Genomic DNA, 21,405 nt, shown 5'->3' on the forward strand with positions numbered 1-21,405 from the left:
CCCAGGACCAGTGGGGCAATGGCATCTGCCTTGGGCCTGACTTTGTGCACAACTGAGCTGGCTCCTGACACGTGTCTCTGAAAGCAGCACTTACACTTGGTAGCACAACACACTGCTGGGAAGGCAGGCAGAAGACTTGCTGAATGCACGACGGGTACAAAATGTGCATTCAAGTTAAGATCTGTGTACCACAAATCTGCAAGAGCTGATAATTGTTTTGAAGGAAAAGGCACTCAAAAATCTTCCTGCCACTTGGTAACGAGTACAATGAAGAAAATCTCTTCATTCAAAGAGATTAACACAGATTAAGATCATTTCAGTATTACATTCTTAAGTGGGAAAAAAGGTGCATCCATTTCTCCACTAAAAACAGTATTCATGCAATGTATTATGACATTCTTTAGGGTGGGATCAACTTTATTTTCTGTGTTCTGAAAGATTCAGATAACTAAGCTACTTTGTTGAACTGTTGAGAGATGTGTCTCTGCAGGGCTCTTTAAGTCAGGTTTCAGAGATTTCTCTCCCTCCACTGACAGGGAGACCAGACTTGCCAGGTCCACATGTCTGAACAATTTAAGTAATTTGTACCACAACTCGTCAATTCACAGTTAACTCCCACTACAGTCCCTCCATTTTTAATATGTTTAAAGTTAAAGCACAAAATCATATCATCAATTTCCAACCTTAGGTCTCCACATTACAGACTTTTCCTTCATCTGTTATAATGAAAAGGAAGCTGAACTTCAGAGAGCTGAACATCAAACTAAGAATAAACACAGAACCCTGACATAAGTAAACAGCATTTGTGAAAAAGTACCATTTCCTCCCATCCTTACCACACCTTTTTAAACTTCCATTCACTTAAAACCATTGTGACCAAAGTGCAACATTCTCATTTATCCCACTTTGCCACCTTAAAAAAGTCACACTGGTAGAAATGCTACCTTTCCTGTGATCCTCACAGAGACCCTACAGCTCCCAAAAGAAAAGCCAAGCACTGGAGCAGGTCAGGACATGGATACAGCTGAGGAACCAGAGCCAGCAATAAAAGGCAACAGGCACACAGTGACCTCTGTGGGACCTCACTCATCTCGACATTTACTACCACTGTGCTCTTACAGCAGCAATTTGTCATTCACTTAAGCACTTTGTTCAACTAAGGCACTGGGAGAAAGGCAACAGAATCAGTAAATCCAAGCACCAGCTGGATTTAAGCCACAGCACAAAAGAGATTTGAAATCAGTAATTTCCCTGATGGGGGAGTACAGACACTCACTTGTCTATACAGCATCAGAGCTGAATTGTCTTGATGATCAGAAAGAAAAGAAATGCTTTTAGGATCACTTTTTCATCTACTGGAATCTAAACTGATAAAAATGGTAATATCAGATTAATAGAACTTAGTGTGTTTTAGGAAATACCACTGAATATAGATTCAGGAGACTGGTTTTTTAATATTTATTTAGTAAAACTCACTATACAAACAAAAGGTTATCACAACAGTGGAATACGCAGGGTTATAATTTCTCCTTCAAGCTGCTTCTCTGCTTCAGTAAAAACACATATATACATTTACAATTATTTCCCTTTAAAGCACTGGGATTCATATATTAAAACATACCTGGTAAAATAAGCTTAAAATAATTTCACATTGCTTGGAAAAAGATTTGAGTAATTTACTCTTACCAGAGTGCCATTGTTGCACAGTATTCAAAAAAATGAACGACCACTAAAATATAGAGTAAAACATTTAAAAGTACATTTATTTCAAATGTGGGCAAAATATCAATATAAAAGAAAATAGAGTATAAGAAATAAAAATAAAGTACAAAACATTTTCATCTTCGACATCCATAATTTAATAGATAGCAAGCCCTTTTATTTTTACATCCAAATTACACTTTTGGCTGAAGTACCATAATTTATTTTAAAATGCTTAAAAATGGGCTCATCATGATACCTAAAGTGGGCTCTTTTAAAATGGTAGTATAATACAAAACATAGTAAATTATGTTTCAGCATAATAAAATTACACATCCTAAAAAAGATGCAGTTTATTTTTGCTTTCCTGCTTTAAACTGCTCATCATCCCTAGGAAAACAGCTGGAAAACAGCATCCACAGGAAGTTCTAGTTGCTTTGTACAATGGCTGAACAGCTAGATATAATGCTCCAAGGATTCTGGAGCAGTAAGGCATTTTACTATCCATCAAGTAAATTTATATGTAAGCTTGTTAAGGAAGAACAACTGTAAGAAATGACAGCAAATTACAAATTCTATAAAAAACATGCATAAAGACACAGAGGCCTTACTGGACCCTCCACTGCCTTTATCTAACATGGTCTATAATCTTCAGAAAAAGCTGTTTTCCTCATCTGAAAGTAACTTGTGCCATATATTTCCCTTAATGGCAAGTTCTTTTCCCATTGGCTAATATCCTACTATTTACCAACTTATTCTACTATTTACTAATATTTACTACTCCTTTGTGACCACCCTGCCTTCCTCCTCCTTTGAAACATTTCCCATCAAAAAGTAATTCCATGTTGAATTTAAGCCACTTTCCTGGGTGTTAAACTACCCTCCCACTAAATAAACATTATATATCCTAAAAAATTACAATTAATTAGCTCCTAATTAAGAAAAACTTTTAGTAAACCATACTTCCCCAAGCAGCAGAATGTCTTTACACAAAAAGGATATGATTCATAATCCAGTGTTTGAGTAAGCACTCCAGTCAGGACAAACTCAGCATTGTGGACATCTGCAAATATCAGAATTCATACAATTCACACCCTACACAGAAATTCTGCCTCATTCTGCAGGTGTCTCACACCTGACACTGCACCTGGCACTGTTACTAAACACAGCACTTCTTGGGGCTCTACACTGAAGTGAAAATAACTGAAGTGAAAACCCCTAACTCACTTGATGAATACTGAGATGGTGCCTTGGTTTCAGTTAATTTTCTTCTTAGTAGCTGGTACAGGGCTATGCTTTGAATTTAGGATGAGAATAATGTTGGTAACACACTGATGTTTCAGTTGTTGCTAAATCCAAAAATTTATGGTGATCTGTCTATAAAATAACTGTTAGATATATCCAGCAAACTGCTGACTTGGATTTCTCCATGCTTTGTAGGAGAGTCCATGTATTCCTCTACTAGTATCTGAAAGCTTCAAAAGATCTCTGTATTTGTATAACAATGATAACTGGGAAGTAGGGAAAAAAAAATCAAAGTAACAGTTATACTGTTCAATCACAACAATAGCTTATACCTACCTATGCCTCGTGCAAAATATTCTCGACATAAATGAAGGTCATTTTCACAGGAAATCAAGATTATCTCTGGCAAACTCTAAAGGAAAGAAAGCAATGGTTAGCTCAGAAGAACATGGCAAGGCATTATAAATAAATTTTAGAAAGCAACACTCAACACACTTTGTTCTGCTTATGCTCCATGAGTTTTCGAAAAGAAGGTTGTTTGGACAATACTTTTCCTCCTGCACACTCCACAATGGCCTTCATGGTGGAAAGACTGGGACAAATTCCAGGTGTAATGTAAAAATATTTTCCCTAAAAAGAGAAAAGGAAGAACAAGAAAAATCATGATTATGCTAATTGATTTCTGTAAAACATGACATTTTAATGTCATGTGACACTTCTTTTATACCACAGGGCAGGCTTTGGAAGCTGGGGTTGGGCTTATGGACACAGATTCATCAGTTGATGAGTTGTGCTTAATTACTGCTGATGTTTCCCCTGGAGGGGCAAATGCACAATTTTGATGAATTTGAACAATTCAGGTGTGCCTATTTCCACACCAGTAAAGTAACAACTGCAGCTTGGAAAGACACATAAGAACAATCAATGCTCCTTGCTTCTTTGAGCACAGGGACAACTCAAGTGTTACAGAAGAACTTTTACCTTTTAATTAACACCCAGTTTATTACTTCCTGACAAAAATTATTCCACTACTTGACTGAGATAGGACATCATATCACAAAGTAGATTATCTCTGTTCATCAGCTAGGAACAAAAAACCGGAAAACACTTTGCTATTCAATCTGCAAAACTGAGAAAAATGTAGCATTTAGACATAATAGAAGACAGAGATCCTTATTCATCACAGGTAGAAAAAATACCTGTTTTAGGTGGTTTACCTCCATAAACAGTCTGTAATTCAGTTAGGCTGAAGAATCTTTAGCAACTCAGATCTCCAGATACCTCTCTGCACTGTAATGTAATTTTAACCAGAGGCACGAAAACATCTCACACCATCCTAGCAAGCAGCCTGGTGGAAATGCAGTCTCCAAGGAGACTCACACTAAAACTCCCTGAGGCTGAAGGGCAACACTCTCACACTCCCATTTTTATGGGCAAGTGCTCTGGCTATGAGGCTGGTGTAAAAAGAAAAGAGAAAACAAAGAAAAGTAAGTCCCTTCCATAAATGGCTTTTTGCAAGTAACAGAGCAATGTTCTAAATTTCAGAAGGGAACACTTTCAGATGGTTAACATCTACAGGATCCAGTCATTGAGAGGGTTTACATCCACCCCAATGATGCTTAGGCAGTAAACAGGCACAAAGTCAAAACCAAAATTTACAACAAATGTTTCATGTTATATGCCAGCCTGCTCTACTGCATTCAGCTATAAAACCTGTGGTCCCAATGCTGAAAAAGTTAGCTTGAAAAACCCCCAAGTATTTAAATGCTGTGGTAAACTGCATACCTTGAACAGTGGAGCTACTTGTGCTCTCTTTAGAGACTCCTCTAAACTAAAGCAGAAAAGCACCTCAGCTTCAGCATCTCTGAGCACAAAGTTCTGCTCATCTGAAAAAGAAAGACGATGATGTGGCACACAAAACACAAACATCCCCATGGCCCAGGATGGAATCTGAGCAGAACATCTTGGTGGCAGAGTGGCTCTGAATGGCAGACACCTACTAGAATTTAACATAATTAAAACACCCCTCTTCATGAGGCTTCTTACAAAGATCACTACCAAATACTTGGAGAATTAAACTGTGGTTTACACTATACCTAACAACAATCACTGTCCTATCAAATCCCTCTTTCTAACTTATTGGAGGTACTTGCAAATTTTTATTTTTTGATTCTATGCAAAGGAGAATGATCAGTCAGAAGGATTAAGTTTAAATTCAAATTACTGTGGCCACCTATGGGAGCCCAGAAACTCTCTTCAAGTCCTCACACAATCTTAATAGAAAGTTAAGATTTTTTTTTTCTGTTTTATTTGTCCTGTTATTCATCCAATTTTTCTTTTCTTTTTTTGTTAGGGATGGAATTTCAGTCTTTGATCTTTCCACAAAAGCTATGTCAAACACATTTCTAAATCAAATTTAATCCAAAACCTCTAAGTCTAAAAACCAAACAAAAAAATTATAGGGAACAAATTGGTCTTTCTAAGGAGAATTCTGACAACTTTCAAGAGACAGTGTTAATACTCTTCCAAGGGACAAAAGAAACAGTTAAGAATTTTTGTAAACAATTGCTGTATTTTCCATCATAGTAACAGGTACAAAACTGAAACCAACCCATTAGCTACAAATCAACCTAATTTCACTAAGTAAGTAAAGTACTTCAAGTACTAGATCACAACAGTCATCTTAAAACCCCCTGGTTTGTTCGTCTTGTAAGAGTTTTCAAATTAAAAAGATTCTCAGTTCACTGATGCTGAAATAAGCAAATTGCCCTCTTGAGATTTCTAAAAATGTTTGCTGGTTTATTAGTTAATGATCCATAGATCCAAGTTTTTACAGTGGCTAGCCAGCAATGTTACACATTTTCTTCTTACAATTATATATGCACAAAACAATCATAAACCAAATAATCATCCTTTCAGAAAGGGTGAATTAAAAAATAATGCAGCCACAGGTAAAAATCTAAAAAATAGCTACCCAAGAAAGAAATAGAATACTTAACAATATCCAATCATTTAAACACCCTAACACTAACTTTTTAAGTGTGTTTTTCTTTCATTTAAGGGGAAAAAACTGTATTAAAACAAATGAAAATTAAATGAAACAAAATATTCTGCTGAAAGAAAACCTGATCTAAAAAAAAATCAAACACATAATTCTTGTTACAGCTTTGCTTAACCACACTAACACAACTTTCTAAATCAAATAGAATACAAACTAGCTCCTAATATCATTATTTTAAAACTTTGTAAATTATTCTTCAAGAGGTGTGAATCATGACAATCAGACTTGTAGAATTAAAATTTCTGCTTTCAAAAGCTGAACTCCTTAGAAAACTGTAAGAAACACTGAAGTCAGAAGACAAAACAACAAAATAAATACGTCAATGAACACTTATTTTACTATAGGAATTGGCACCAATTTAACTTACCAACAAATTTCTGGCATTTGAAACACTCTTCTAACCACTCTGGAGTTACTATGTGCTTGACTACAGAAATTGCTGTCAGGAACTTGACAGTTCGGGTCACTTTACTGGCAATTAGATGGGTACATTTCTGGGCAGAGTCTGCTACTTCGCCTCCAAGGATATACAGTTTCTGGAAGTTGTACAAAACACAAACCAGAATGGAATAGTTGTTGAAAATAACGGAGGGAAAAAAGAAACTAATTATTATGTTATCACATCAAATAAAACTGAGCTCCTAATGAAATAGTAAATGTAGATTTCTGTGTTACAGTGATTCCTTTATTCAAGCTGATTAATTTTGACAGAATTTACAGCCACTGAAAATCTAGATATTTCCAGACATAAAGATCACCTGGCAAGACTGAAAACAATTCCCCACTTCTGCAGTTTTTTGATTTTGGGTTGTGCTTTTTTAAAGCAAGGAACTAACTGTAAGATACAAATTAAGATTTTTTTTCAGTGAAATAGGATATTAAATTTTAAGTAAGCAATAATAAGAATGTGTAATAATTTTGCTCTTTTCTAGGGAAGGTGCAGTACACAGTGTAGCTACAACAAACTTAATTTTGCTAGGTTTTCTTTAAAGAGAAAAGCATCTCATGAAAAACACATATTCCACATGCATTTTTGATGATACTGAGCAACTATTCCCTTTTCTTTGGTTTAAGCCGCCAAACTCACACTAGCTCCTCACAGTTGCTATCATATCAATTAAGCCAGTCATTATCTGAAGGAATGAGTAACACAATGAACGAGCTGGTGAGGCACATCAGATTACCACAGGTGCTAGAGATAAAGAGTGCTCCCCTCATAAAAATTTCAAGGATGAAAAAACATTTGGACAGCTTTAGTAACCATACACCCTGGATTTCTGATTAAGACAAACATTTTGCACAAATAAATAAAACCCACACCAATATCTATAAGCATAAACATTTAACAGTTTTTATTGCATGAATGCTTGGGAGTCCCAAAGCAAGAAGGCCTAAGGGTTAGTTAGGTTTCAAGGCCTAAGAGGTCTCTGGCAGCCCTGTGCACTCCACTGCTCTGATAATGATGGGCACATTGGACGGACAGGGACAGTGCTTTTGGCTCTTTCCTACCATGCTCTGATGGTTTGTATAAAGACCCATGAAAATATTATTCAGTGACACTGAACATCACCAGTATTTACTTCCCTCCTGGTAATAAACACCCTGTGAACAGGACATTGTACCCCTCTGAAAGGCAAAGGCTGCTTTTCTATGTTCACCTCAAGCACTTCTACCCGTGAGTGCAGACCTTGCAGGACTTCCACTCTGACGTGGAAGGGACCCTTTGCCCATACAGGGACAAAGATCACTCCTCCATCTCAGTAAGAGGAGGAGTATCCAGCCCCAGTTAGGTATCCAAACTCTGCAGAGTTTTGATAGCATCAGTGATGCCAGGTTTACATTTAACTTCAGAAGCTTTGAGGCTGAAGTTGATTTTTTTTTAATTTGTGAGCCATAGCTGTTACAAAAACAGATTCTCTATACAATTAACCTGGAACCAACAAGACAGAAACAAGAAGTTGATTCTGGAACTTTATGGGATACACTGAAAAACTTATTATGTCCCAAAATATTCAATATCAAGCTTCAAATGCACACACTGCAAAGGAAAAAAGACCTCTGAAGCTGAACCACTTTAAAAACAAGTATAGGTGTAACAAAGAAAATATTTTATATTTTTGAGGACATCAAAGTGGGTATTTCTAAGAAATGTAGTAACTCAAACTAGGCCTCAGTTACTTTTCATTATCTGAATGTTATAAATAATTTACATTTAAGTTTTAGCACAGCTTTATTAGGGAACAGAACAAAACCTCCACAGGAACTTATCTCACACCTGCCATAAGCTTTGTCATCAGCTGTCTTTGAAGCATTTGGCACTACAGACAGCAACTCCACTAGAAGAATCCTGGGTCTTATCCAGTACAACCATCACTATTTTTCTCACCTAAATTTGTTCATGAAATTTGCTGATTTAAAAACAAATGTGGAAAGGGCTTTCTTGGTTTTTAAAGCAGTCCTACAGAAAGAAAAAGCAAGTAGCACAGTAGTGTAAAGTAGTTAACTAAAGGAGAACAGCTACCAAATAAAACTCATTTCACATAAACCTACCCTAACCTCAGGGCTGGTAAGTACTGGGTTTTTATCCACTAGGTATATGCTTACCAAGTCTTATCAAAAATTCAACATCCATTAAAAAGCTGTCAGATGTTTCAATGTAGTTTACAAGAGATAAGACTGAAAGTCACCTTAATGTACTGTTGCACTTGCATAGGTTCAAATCCTGTGAAGAGCACCATTGGTGTCAGCTCAGGGGTGAGTTTTTTAGTAGGTGGCGGCAGGTCTTCAATCCTACAGAACATGGGAAATACAGCAGAATGTGATGTTTGGGCCCAAGGCTGTAGAACTGTCATTTTGAAATTAGACATGCATACTTATGGAGAGTTTTACCAATGGAATGACCCAGATGAATGAGAATTAGGTACAACTTTTTCTGAAAGAAAAAATCACCATGCAGAGAACAGGACACATTCTCCTCTTTCGGCACTCTCCCAGCTCTGTTACTACTTCATTCTCTTAGTTATTGTTTTATTCCTGCCAGCTGAGGAACTGGCAACATCCAAAACCCACTGACAGTTATTTCCCTGAGCAGGGCACAGGATGCTGCAGGCTGATGGGCAGCTGACACTTCTGAGGAACAGTCACTTAAGGACTATGGGCATTGACTCCTCGCTGTTCTTACCTCGCTCTTTTGGAAGATGGCTGAAGACTGGATTCATTTTGCTTTGGTTTCAAAGGCAACCTCACACCCTGAAATCAGACCAGTTACATGTTTAGATCTGAATTAAACAGAGAAACCCACTTCTATCCTGAATTAATCACAACTGAAAATTACACCCTGCTGACACAATGAGCCCAACAGCAAAGCTGAGCATCAGCCAAAGCTTCTCCACAAACTCAGGTAACCCTGGAAGTGCACACCAAATAAAATATTGTGGGACTTTCTTCCTTTAAGTAACACTGCTAATTATCAATGGAAAAGCCAATGAATTAAATGAGAAGGAGACTGAAAAGCCTGTCCATTTGTTAAGTACATGAAGATTACAATACACTTCCTGGTGCTAAATTTAATGGAATGGTAATAACCCAGAAAATACTGTTATAAACTCAAGTTCCCTAACAACATAAACAGAAGATGGATAGAAAGTGCCACCTCCCCAGTAGCAGACCAGCCTCTAGAGCATGTGCCCAGGGGTGGTCAAATGTAGCTTTTAGGCTCTCCTTGATCTGAGTAACTTGAAACCACAGCTCCCAGGCTGAGGAGTGTGTGACATCTATTTCTTTTTAACCTTCAGTACCTGAAATTTAATGAAGAATGAGAGAGGCACATGACTAGAAAGACAGGCAGCATTGTACCAGCCTTGCTGTGAGAATGTTCCTTTGGGAGGAACAAGCCACAGGGGTTTGTTCAATGCTCTCAGGCCAGGCTTTTTTATGCTAGACAGCCCATAATATGAGCAGCTGGAAAGAAAAGTGCACACATTCACATTTTGATACACATTTCAACTATGAAAATGCCAGAGGTAGATGGCATCAACAGCATCTGACAAGACAGCTGTCCTCAGAAGAGGACCCCAAACCCCAAGACAGATAGAAATGCCTTCTGTGAAGGCAGTGAAGTACCTTGTCCTCCCTGACACTTCCACATGCCCAGCATTTTCTATTACCAAACCATATTCCTGTGTGGGTACCCAGAGGGCAGCTGGATTAGATTGTCTCCAGAAGCCCCCTTCAATCTAAAATCACAAAACTCCCACCTCACACAGGCAAGAAGGGTCTCCACATAAATACAGAAGCGGAGGTACTAAATTACCCATCAGACCCCTGAGGTCTCCATTTGCTACAAAAGACAAAACATGGACAAAAACCTGGTGTACTGACCCACACAAAGAATGTATCCAGTTTTAAGATGAGCTCAACTGCTATGTGGATACAAAGGGTGGTGGTGAGAAAACCCAAACCGAGTTACTTAAAAGCTATTTTAAATACTAACACTGCTTACTGAACCTTCTCGAGGACTTTTTTATTTTTTAACAGCAGAATATTTTCCATCTTCAGGAAAACATGAAGACCACAAATTTTTTAAAGCATTTAGTTTTCCAAATGCGAGTTTCCTACAGGCCCATGAAACAAACCCACAAGGGTCTAGAAGAAGAATGTTTCAAAGTTATGGTCAGGATAACAGTAGTGCCTATTTCTAGAGCTGAAAGGTATTCAACTCAGTACCCAGAATCCCCCTGTAAAATACTGCTATAAATTACATTTTGAGAGTTACTAAGCAGCCCTTTTCTGAAGCATTTACAAAGTGACTGAGATACAAGTGATCCAAACATATGGTCAGGATAACAGTAGTGCCTATTTCTAGATACAAGTGATCCAAACAAAGAGGTGAGGCAAAACGTTTTTGTGCAATATAAAATATTATCTGAGAGTCACCTGTATGACAAATTTACCTATATCAAGACATACTGTGAAAAATTATCAAGTATAAATCTGAAATGGGAAGGAAATTTACAATACAAAAACATGAAATAGGTGTAAGAGCTGACAGCTGAATACGCAGGAAACTGATATTTCACATGGTTCACAGAATGCCCCTCATGACAAAAATTTACTTCTCGTGTATGTTTTCCAAGGTACACTTTTTCATTGTTCATTCCCACTGATATTTCACTTTTTAGCATGCATGGTATATTTTTAAGTTTTAAAATACATGGTATATATGCCCATGGTTTTAGTTCTTAGTATATATCAGAGAGACGGTATGAAATAGTAGCACCCTTCACTTACATTATGTATCACACTTAAAATTCAGTCAATATTCTAACAAAATTCTTACTGATTTGGGGTGTTCTGTCTGAAAAACTCTTATGTGGTCTCATTTAAAAAGTGTTAGGTACTGATTTAAAAAGTACTATGCCCTTTCTAAAGGTCTGATGTAGAAATTGAAGAGGAAAACATCTAGCCCAAGGTGTGTCAACAGCAATTTCATTCTGTATATCCCACTAAAATTCCTTAATTCTGCAAAAGATTATTTCTCAGATTCCTCAAAATAAAAAAAAAAAGTACAGAAAAAGTACAACCAGGAACTTCAGCACAGGCAAGGAGCGATTCTATCAAAACAGCTGTATATATGCAATAATTCAACATACCATTAGAAGTTCTGGTGACACCTTTAATGGGACTCTCCACGCATCTAGGGAATGCAGAACAGAACAAAAATGACACTACTGCCAAATGGTTTATACCAGAGGAAACACGTTCCCGCTGATGAAACAGGCACATAAAAATGCTGCAGAACAGAGGGTTTTGTGACTCTTACCCAGCAGGTTGAGCACCAGGTGCTGGCTGGGAGAGAGCGGGTCCTGGAGGTTGAACAGGGTGTAGCGGCTGTGCTGGATCTGCCGCAGCGCCTCGAAGTTGCCCAGCAGGATGTCACAGAGCCACTGCGCGTTCACGCACGGGATCCGCCACTCCTTGGCCTTCTCGTACTTCAACCCGCTGGCCCTTGGTGGGCAGAGAAGGAGAAAAAGAGTTTGAATTGCAAAGAAATCAGTAAAAATAGCAATTTCAAATAATAAACCTAAAATATCAGTGGTTTTTACTGGTCTGTTGTTTTAACTGTGACAGAGGAGATACTCCAAAAAATGCTTTTGTTCTACGTGCCAGAACAAGCCAGTCAGGGGAGAACTGCTGCAAATGGAGTCTTTAGACCTGGATTTAAATTTTCCCTCCTCCAACATTTTAAAGCAATTATTTAAAAAAGGTATTTTATTTATGATTTATAAGAGACATCATCACTCAAGAATATTATAAAATAGGAAAGCTAGAAATTACTTCTGTTTTGCCTGCATTCAGAGGCCAAATTTATCACATAATATGTGCTGTAATTTAGTTCACGAAACAACACCACTAAATTTATTGTTATCAAACTGCAGAACTGATTACAATTAACATGTAGCACCCCACATTCAGAGAGGCACTACCTGGGAGGAGCCTGCTGAGAAAGCAAGGTCTGTGGAGAGCAGCACTTACTCCTTACAGATGAGAACTGTATTGCTGCGACACAGGTAGCCCGTGTATTTGGCACCTGCTAGGTAGGCCATGAGCTTGAGGTCATCTCTGTCACTGTCAACAAATCCTGTCACAGAGATTATCTGCAGACAGAAAGACAGGTTTAAGTAACTGAACACTGATGGCACTTACAAAACACTCCCATGCAAAATATTTTTCGATGACTAACTTTTTACATTACAATGAAATGCACAGCATGGTGTATAAAGCACTCAATTAAAGCATGGCTTGTAGGATACAAACAGTACAATTTAAAAGTGATTTGTTTATACATAAAAATTTCAGGCTTCTAGCCTCAGGAAGAATCATTTTCATTCTTCTGGTCAGCTTTTTCTTATTTACAGAGACCACAGCACTAATATGGAAGAGCTCAGAGCTAATTTGTTTCTCACATGTCTGCCATCTTCCTTCTGCTGCTATTTACATAGAGGTACACACAAAAAAAATGCTTACACTTACTCTACTCTAAAAATCTGAAAACTGTGCTCTACTCTGCAATGAAGCCAAATAAACTGTGCCAGCTGATCATAGCTGGTAAACTGTAACTCCACATCTTCCATTATTATCTTTAATCCTGACAGGTTTTTGGTTTTGCCATTCTCATCTTTTCTTTAGGGAAAGGCAACAGTACTTCTGTTTAAAACTGTGTTTATTACATTGCATATTACATTTACTACTAACCAATGAGTAGACACACATGTTGTCATACTCTGATTTTCCCAAATCTGTATTTCTTTTTATGTCAGTCAGGACAGGCTATTAGCAAGGCCATCATCCCATATGTCTGCATCCAGCACAAAGAAATCCAATGCCAAGACATACTTTGGCATCTTGGTTTATACAGCATAGCACATTCCAAGATGCCTCTCAATGAACTGAAGGTTTTCAATTCCACGAAATTCCACTTTCACAGCTCCTCATTGCACAGGCAATGGAACTGTGACCTCCTATCCTCTGATTAGCAGCATAGGCTTCCTTTTTAGGTATTTGCTAAGCACTGACTAAGAAAAACCCTCAAAAATCCTCTCAAAATCCTGGGTTATGGTAAGGAAGCACATGCTGTCCGATGTGCTGCTGCTCTGCTGCTTTAAACTGTGCAGCCTGGATTGCTGCTACCTTGCTGTGTGTAAGTCAGGCCATCTTTGCCCCTCAGTGTCAGAGAGTAACTCACAAAGGCAGGTGCTACTCCTCACCACTCTGAGCTCAGTGAGACTTGCAAAGCACTGAGAAACACCTGGCAGCAGCACCACATCAACACAGCACCTTAAGATTAACAGAAGCTTTTCTTCCAAGGCAAAAAAAACGTGTAAAGCTCTGTTTTAATACAGCTCATGGAATGAGCAATGAAGCAAGCATTCTTTCAAAGTAAGCTTTTCCTTCTTACATGTTGAGAACATGGCTTTCCTCCTGGTGGAAATGCCACTGGAAAATGAAGAGCTCGATGAGGTGGGACCATCTTCTTCTTCTTCAAGATTGCATTCAGCCAGTGTGCTGTAATACATCTCTTCCTTTCTCTTAAAGCCTAGGAATACAGGCACAAACAGCTTTTAAAACCCAAAATACTTTTGGTTTTTTTATACTTTTTCTACAAATCAAAACTCAGATTTTAATTGTTTTTCTCTACATTTTAGACTACTCATTCTCACAGCATGTTCCTTAGTGCTCTCTGGAACAAGTCTACTACATGCACTATGAAAGTTTGTACCACAAAACCCCACAAATCATTAAAAAAAAACACGTTATGGGAAACTTTATATTTGCTGTCTAAGCATGAAGCACACAGTGCAAAGCCCTGCCTTTCCAGTGATAAAATGAAAGCATGCAGCAGTGCAGGTTCCCAGCTGGCTCACCTGAGCATACATGTTACTGACTTGGCTTTCACAGAGAAGGTGAGTACATCTGCTCGTGAGGGTTGGGTCCACAGTCCCACCATGTGCTTGGATGATCTGGTAAGAGAGTAAGTGCAGAACTTCTAGGATATAACTATTTTTACATTACATTAAGAAACAAAAAGTCTGAAATGAAAGTCCACCCTTTAGGACACTGCCACCATTAGCACCACTTCACTGAAGAGTTACCCCCCAAAACTAGGTTTGTTATCTAGCTTTAGAACAATTCTGAAAACAAAAAACAAAATTAAATACGCAGCTTTTCACTGAACAAAAAGCCTACTTTTTAGAAGAAATGGAAAAAAACCCCGAAATAAAGATATATAAACAAAAATAACCCTTCTCATGTTTTTTTTATTTTGCAGTATAACTATTAAACAATTTTTCATGAACTATTCAATTCTATCTCAGCAATAAACACAAGTGCTGTTAAAAATGTCAACAGCTTACTTGATTATGCAAAATTGTAGGGAAAATTCAACTATAAAATCCATCAGAAGTTTCTGAAGAACATCAAAGTCCTCTTATTTAGGAAAGGATACAATCAGATTTTTCTGAAAAATAGAAGTTGGCAAAAAAATAGAAACACTCTATTCTTCCATCTTATTCACTCAGGTGGATACCTCACAGGCTACTAAATGCCAAAATTATATGCAAAAAAGAATGCTTTTATACAATAAAGTTAAAGCTAGACAGCGATGCTATATTACATTTGCTGTACTACAGCTGCCTGATTAAAAGCATAAATAACTGGGAAAGAGTTAAGGCTGCAACTTATTTAGATCATGTTCTGATTGAAGACTTAATTCAACCAGGCTGCACACCTAAATTATTTCTATCACTTTTTCTGGTCAGCAGCAGTTGATTAATATGTTTTTTAGTTTGTAACAGAAGAATTACACAAAAGGATGCCTAAAGAAGAGTGAACAGTGCTGAAGTACTTCCAATGTTTTCTTTCAGAATTTAGGGACTATGACACGATGTTATAGTTTTTTAGAAATACTGCACAATCTTACCCGCTTCCAGGTCGCTAGCAGCTGCTTGTCAGACATCTGCTCTGGGTAATCAGCAATTGCAAAGACACAGCCCAGTAGGAAATACTCTTCTGGAACTGAAATAGTTTGACACACAAAGAACAAATGATTAAATACTTAAAAGACTGAAGAGTTCATCTCAGAACACATTTGCTACACTGAACTCCTCCTATTACCAGGTTATAAACCTCCTATGTGTACTTCCTTGGAAAAAGTAGGATCCAAAATTTCAAAGCTGAAAGCCTTTAAGGCACAGCTCAACCCAGAGTCTGATTTTGTTAAGGGTAGTTTTTTTCTTCCTGGATGAAGAGGGGCTAAAGGGGCAAAAGGAAGCGTCACCAAAAAGAAAACATAAGACCACTTCCTCTATTACAAAGACCAGCTATGAACAGCCAAAACAATCAAAAAGCTTTCAGTTCTACTATAATTCAAAGCAAGCTGTGACAATTTTCTGATACTGAATCTTCAATAATTTACTGGTATTTCCAAAATTGTAGCTGTTTGAAAGTTTCCCCCTCCCCCTCCTCCAAAAGAAAGTTTTTAAACAATTGTGCTATGCATTTACTAACACTGTTCTGAAAGTACAGGTTGTGTGCCTGTGGTATCAAGTGTATATTTGGAAAGAGAACATTCTCAGCACTCTCATGCTTTTCAGATTGCTGGATCATCATATTTAAGTATTTGCCTAAAAATCTGGGGAATAGTTAAGGCTGCAACTTATTTAGTTCTTGGCCATGAGTGGCATTTCTTACAATCCCATCTTGTAAACACAGCATTACTTTTTGGTATTCTACCCCACTTCATGTCATTAGCTACTTTTTTCCAGGATCAGAAGGGAATAATTACTAACTCTCCACTGCTGGATCGTGCCCAAAAAGTGGCTGCTGCTGCAGTTGCTGCTGTTGCTGCTGGTGGTGTTGTGGCTGCTGGGCTGCAACTGGAAGCTGTAGTGCTTGAGGTGTCTGAGTTAAGTGCTGCGCTGCCTGATTCTGCATTTGCTGCTGCTGATGCTGCTGGTGCAGTCGCTGTAAGTGCTGCTGCTGCAGTTGCTGCTGCTGATGTTGCAACTGTTGCTGTTGCAGCTGTTGCTGTTGCAGGTTCTGCTGCTGCAGCTGTTGCAGCTGTTGCTGTTGCTGCTGCAGCTGTTGCAGCTGCTGTTGCAGCACATGCTGCTGCTGGAACTGGAGCGGCTGCGGAGGGCGGTGCAGCTGCTGCTGCGCGTGGAGTGGCTGCTGCTGGAACTGGAGCTGCTGCTGGGAGAACTGGTGCTGCTGATGGACTTGCTGCTGCTGCTGCTGGGGAAACTGGTGAGGCTGCTGCTGTTGGAAAGACTGCTGGGAGATCTGGGGTTGCTGCTGCTGCTGCTGGAGCTGCATAAGTTGCTGAGGTTGAAGGTGTAAAAGAGGATGGTGCTGTTGCTGCTGTGCTTGATGTGACTGCTGCAATAAATGTGTCTCTGGTGTTAGTTTCACTTGACTAAACAGCACCACATTTGGATGTCCCTGTTGGCTATGATTTACTTGTTGCTCTAAACTTTTTGTAGGTGCTGAAAGTGATTGTAATATCTAGAAAACAAAGATTATTTTTGTGACCTTTTGGTTGTCATTCGGTTTTAAAAATATTTAAAGAACTACTGGGAAATACAATTCCTAAAAGAAAAGAACCCTACACCTAAATACCTTGTGAGCTAAACAAAAATCTTTAACTGCCTAATAGCAAAATGAAAAGACAGGACTTACACAAAGAGAAGTGTAGAGCTGCATGTGACTCCTAATAAACAGCAATGCACATTTTAGTTAAATCTAAGATTCAAGCCCATCCCTGTATTATTAATAATTTTTCCAACAGCATTATGACTATTAACGCTATATTAATAATTATATTGATCAACGGCAACATTAATTTTAAAATCCCACTGGCCCATTAAATTCAGCACTTAGTTCCATAGTCCTATTTTCACTTAAAAATTGCTAATGATACCTTCATTAATTAGTGCTGTTTAGAACCAATTCAGGAATACATAGCTTGTTTTTTAATCTCAATACCAAAAAACAAAGAAACATTGATCTGCTGAGCACTAAGAGTTTCTTGGGAAAAAAACCCAAAACAATCTAACTTCCCTACTTAAGAATACTATATTTTAGTATTTAGAATGCTGAAGCAACCTAGAATTTAATTTTATTTTTAAATGTATAACCCATTGTTAAGAGAAAAATCATTTCACACTAAGCAGACAAGGATAGGAAGCAAATTTTTATGCATCAGAAAAGGGAAAATGAGGCAAAGTTCTAATATATTACGATGAGTTCTACATATTTATTATAATATTTTAATGTAAACTACCTACTACAAATGAGAAGGAGCAATAGGAAATTCTAGACTTGCCATTTATGAAGTCTTTTAAACACGAAACCAGCTTTGATGAATCCTGCAAAGCTTGTTTCCTTCACCCTCGCTACTTCAACACACAGTGTCACCTTCAGCAACGTGCGTGTGTGAGAGAGAGGAATCAAAGCCCATCACCAGAGCACAAAGCCAATTACTGTATCCTCTCAACCATCCATCAACTCTCCATCAGAGGTGGCTCAAGTGTTTTCACAATGCACATCAAAACATCTCAGGTGTCATCTAAATAATTCTGATGTGGTTGGTATTGCACACGTGTGTGGCCATGATTATCAATGCATCACCCATCACTCATGTCTCGGCAGCACCACAGTAGAAACATTCAATAACTAAAAATAACACACACAAAACGTGTTTCTGTGGCTTGGTGTGAGGAGCTTCTCTGCACAACAAGTAGCAAAAGCCAAAATTACAGAAGCTTCAAGACATGTATTTCAAAATAAAGGGATAAAACCTTCAAAAGCATTCTATGGCTATATTCAGAAAGTAACTATGTATCTGTAAACACCTGGTTTAGGACAGATTTTGCTACTTGGCAGAAATCTGAGGTTCAAACTAAACACTAACTTTCCAAGAATGTTCACTAAGACTTGCACTCATCGTTCAGTGCAGAAAGTAAAAGAGAAGTTATCGGGGGAAAAGGTAGAATGGGTATTCCTCCCTCCAGGAAGCAGATTCACAATTCTAAGATAGAGAGCCTTTCTGCACATGCTGGAGCTGGCCCAGCAGCCTGAGAGGGTGCTTGGTACAGCCCTCACACATCACCACCACGCCCTCCTCCAGCAGACCTCGGGTGAACAGAGACAAGCCAAAGCACACAACCACCAGTGCCTTGCAGCTCTGCAAATATTGCTGACAGAAAAATACTTGCACAGGGACACCACTGGTGTGTATTTGACAGCACAGCGACTGGGCTGGAGAGGATGTGGCGGCCAACTTACCCATGCTGGCCAACCGAGCAAACGGTTGGCAGCTCTGCTCAGGCCTTGCCCAGAAGCCTCAGCCCTCAAAACAATTCAAGGCACTGAGAAGAACAATCTAATCAGATTTAAAATAAAGCCTGTATTTCCATTTTGTATTCAGATGTCATATAATCAGCACAGAATCAACATTGCTGAGTGACTCCACACTGTGTTTAAGTACTGGCTGGAAGCCTCTACACTACTCTGGCACCTTTCAAAGCTTTACCATCAGACGAGTATGAAGAAAGGCACCAATGCAATTTTAAGTAAAAGAAATATCTAACATTTACCAGTACCTACTTTACGCATGCTCCCTTCCCACAAACATCTAAGAATTTCAATGCTGCAGGTGCAGCATGCTCACTTGCTTTTTATTTTCTTGTAGAAATACATACAGCACAAGAGCTGCAATTATTTCAACTACACAAGTAGTGTAAGAAGTGTAAGTTAGGACTTCTCCATCGTAATATGCACACTATATAACAACCTAATGATGCCCAGCAGAACAATGCAGTATAGAACTGAAGCTACTGTGGGAACAATCAATTCCACAATTTCATGTGTTTAAGGCATAAATAATTCCTTGCACTGACTGAGAATCTGAAAAGATAGGAAACCAGGTTTCCTGAACTAGCAAAATAATTCTAAATTAATGTTTTTCTCTCTTACCAAGAACTCCTTACCTAAAGGACTAAACCATGCTGTAGTTATACATAGCTTTACTCTTCCATATGTTTTTTCCAAATGCATTCTGTGAACCTGCTAGAAATTAAGTTACTTATTACAGGGAAATTACCAATTTGGCTACAATTTTAAGTAATAAGGGGAAGTATTAACTTTGGGTATTTTAAGAACAGCAAAAGGAAAGTGAAGTTCTTGGACACTATAACTCCTAAGAAAAAGTCCAATAGCTTATAAATTAAAAATCCAACACTTACATGTGCTACATTTGATGGTCTATTAATCTGCTGAATATCAGCACTATTAGTAATATTCCTTAACGTCCGCACGGCTGGACTCCACGTGGCCATCATTTCCTGGCGGTCAGAACTTTGGGCACCTTGCACTGAAGCCATGAGGTTGCCTCTCATATCAGGAGGCAAAATGTTACCTGGCACTGGTGGGACATTGGCACACAAATTAATCAACCCGGAGTCCTTCCCTTGAGGCAACCTACGCTTTGCTGCAGATGCCTGTGGGACTTCAGCTGGTGTCCAGTTCAAATTCCTTTCTTGCTTTTCTGGAGAGGAATCGGAAGAATCATCGAACATCAGTTCCCCTTTTGCCTTATCAGCAGGAGTAGATTTTGGTGAAAAAGCTTGATCACCCAAAGGTGATCCTTCTCGAGAAGATGCTGGGCTTGATAATTTTTCATCAGTACTAGCCTCATTTTGTGAATCTTGTTCATCATTTTCTGCTTCTTCCTCCTCTTCCTCCTCCTCCTCCTCTTCCTCCTCGTATATAATTAAACGAGGATGATAAGGAGTCTCTTCTTTTTTACTCTTATCAGCTATAGAATCCAGTACCCACTCTGGGGTCACAATTTTAATGCTGTCCCGTTTATAAGCACATTCATATTTTTCCTAGGGGGGGAAAAAAATTATTTAAAGACAAAAACAATCGCAAGTAAGTTCTTTGAGATCAGATCTAGAGCATGGAGAGGGAGATTAAAAGGATGCTGTCCAATACCAGAGAGTGATCTCACCCAGATCCAACAGGACTTATACCGTGCAGAACCATAAATTCCAAGAGATAAAACAAAAAAAATACAAATTCTCCACATTTACACTATAAAGGACTCAGAAGGCACAACTGCAGATGATGAATGTCTTCACTTGCAAAATTCTTCTCTAACCCAATCACCAAAATATTCCAACCCAGCAGTGAGGAACATCATGGTCAATACATCATGGTCAATTTTAGGAGGACATTAAGGTAAGTCTGAATACAGTTTATGTTTTATCCACTATAAAAAAAAGTAAAAAAACCCAGCCCCACTATGAAAAAAGCATTTGGGGGAAAAGTCAGAATTTCATAATAAAGTAGAGACAAATATTTAAAAGTTGATCACTGAAAAAAAAGCACTTCAGCAGGAATACAGCTTAAATCTTAAAGCTTCACTGTTTCCTTTCCTAATAAATAGAATAGACACAGAATTGGTGTCCTATTTATTCAAATATCCACTTTAATGGAAACCCCTCACATACATCAAAACAGTACAGAAAAAAAACTTTCTTTCGAAAATTTGAAACTTATTTCAGGATCTAATATTTAGAAATGATTGAGCTGGTATTTTCTTTTATGCCAAACAACATAAATTAACAACAAGCACATTCAGAGGAAGTTAATTTAGTGATTCTCTGAAGTTATTTCCTACCATGAAACTGTCATTCATGCACAGAATGAGAGATTGGAGTTGAAATCAAGTTTATTTGCCAACACAAGATTTTATTCATTCATTCTGGTGAGAATTATTAACAATCTTGTTTTACCATCCTGTATCTAGTCAGAGCAATCATGTAAGTTTTCCTAGT

At 38.2% G+C, this 21,405-nt stretch overlaps 1 protein-coding gene across 1 annotated transcript in view; it reads right to left on the reverse strand.

The window, feature by feature from the left end:
* Positions 1-1,449: 1,449 nt before the first annotated feature.
* Positions 1,450-21,405, reverse strand: part of PAXIP1 (PAX interacting protein 1) — a 31,409-nt gene continuing 11,453 nt past the window's right edge. Inside the window, exons 6-21 of the mRNA XM_041489250.1 lie at positions 19,810-20,454; positions 16,354-17,068; positions 15,486-15,580; positions 14,431-14,526; positions 13,965-14,102; positions 12,542-12,663; positions 11,829-12,013; positions 11,659-11,702; positions 9,189-9,256; positions 8,695-8,797; positions 6,375-6,543; positions 4,732-4,832; positions 3,442-3,576; positions 3,283-3,358; positions 2,704-2,764; positions 1,450-2,224 (exon numbers count right to left, since the gene is read on the reverse strand). Of these exons, the coding sequence (XP_041345184.1) occupies positions 2,209-2,224; positions 2,704-2,764; positions 3,283-3,358; positions 3,442-3,576; positions 4,732-4,832; positions 6,375-6,543; positions 8,695-8,797; positions 9,189-9,256; positions 11,659-11,702; positions 11,829-12,013; positions 12,542-12,663; positions 13,965-14,102; positions 14,431-14,526; positions 15,486-15,580; positions 16,354-17,068; positions 19,810-20,454 (2,769 nt within the window). The 3' untranslated portion in view covers positions 1,450-2,208. The remainder of the gene's footprint in view (positions 2,225-2,703; positions 2,765-3,282; positions 3,359-3,441; positions 3,577-4,731; positions 4,833-6,374; positions 6,544-8,694; positions 8,798-9,188; positions 9,257-11,658; positions 11,703-11,828; positions 12,014-12,541; positions 12,664-13,964; positions 14,103-14,430; positions 14,527-15,485; positions 15,581-16,353; positions 17,069-19,809; positions 20,455-21,405) is intronic.

The sequence above is a fragment of the Pyrgilauda ruficollis genome, unplaced genomic scaffold (assembly GCF_017590135.1).
Source record: "Pyrgilauda ruficollis isolate IOZ18807 unplaced genomic scaffold, ASM1759013v1 scaffold12, whole genome shotgun sequence".
NCBI classification, from domain to species: Eukaryota; Metazoa; Chordata; class Aves; order Passeriformes; family Passeridae; genus Pyrgilauda; species Pyrgilauda ruficollis.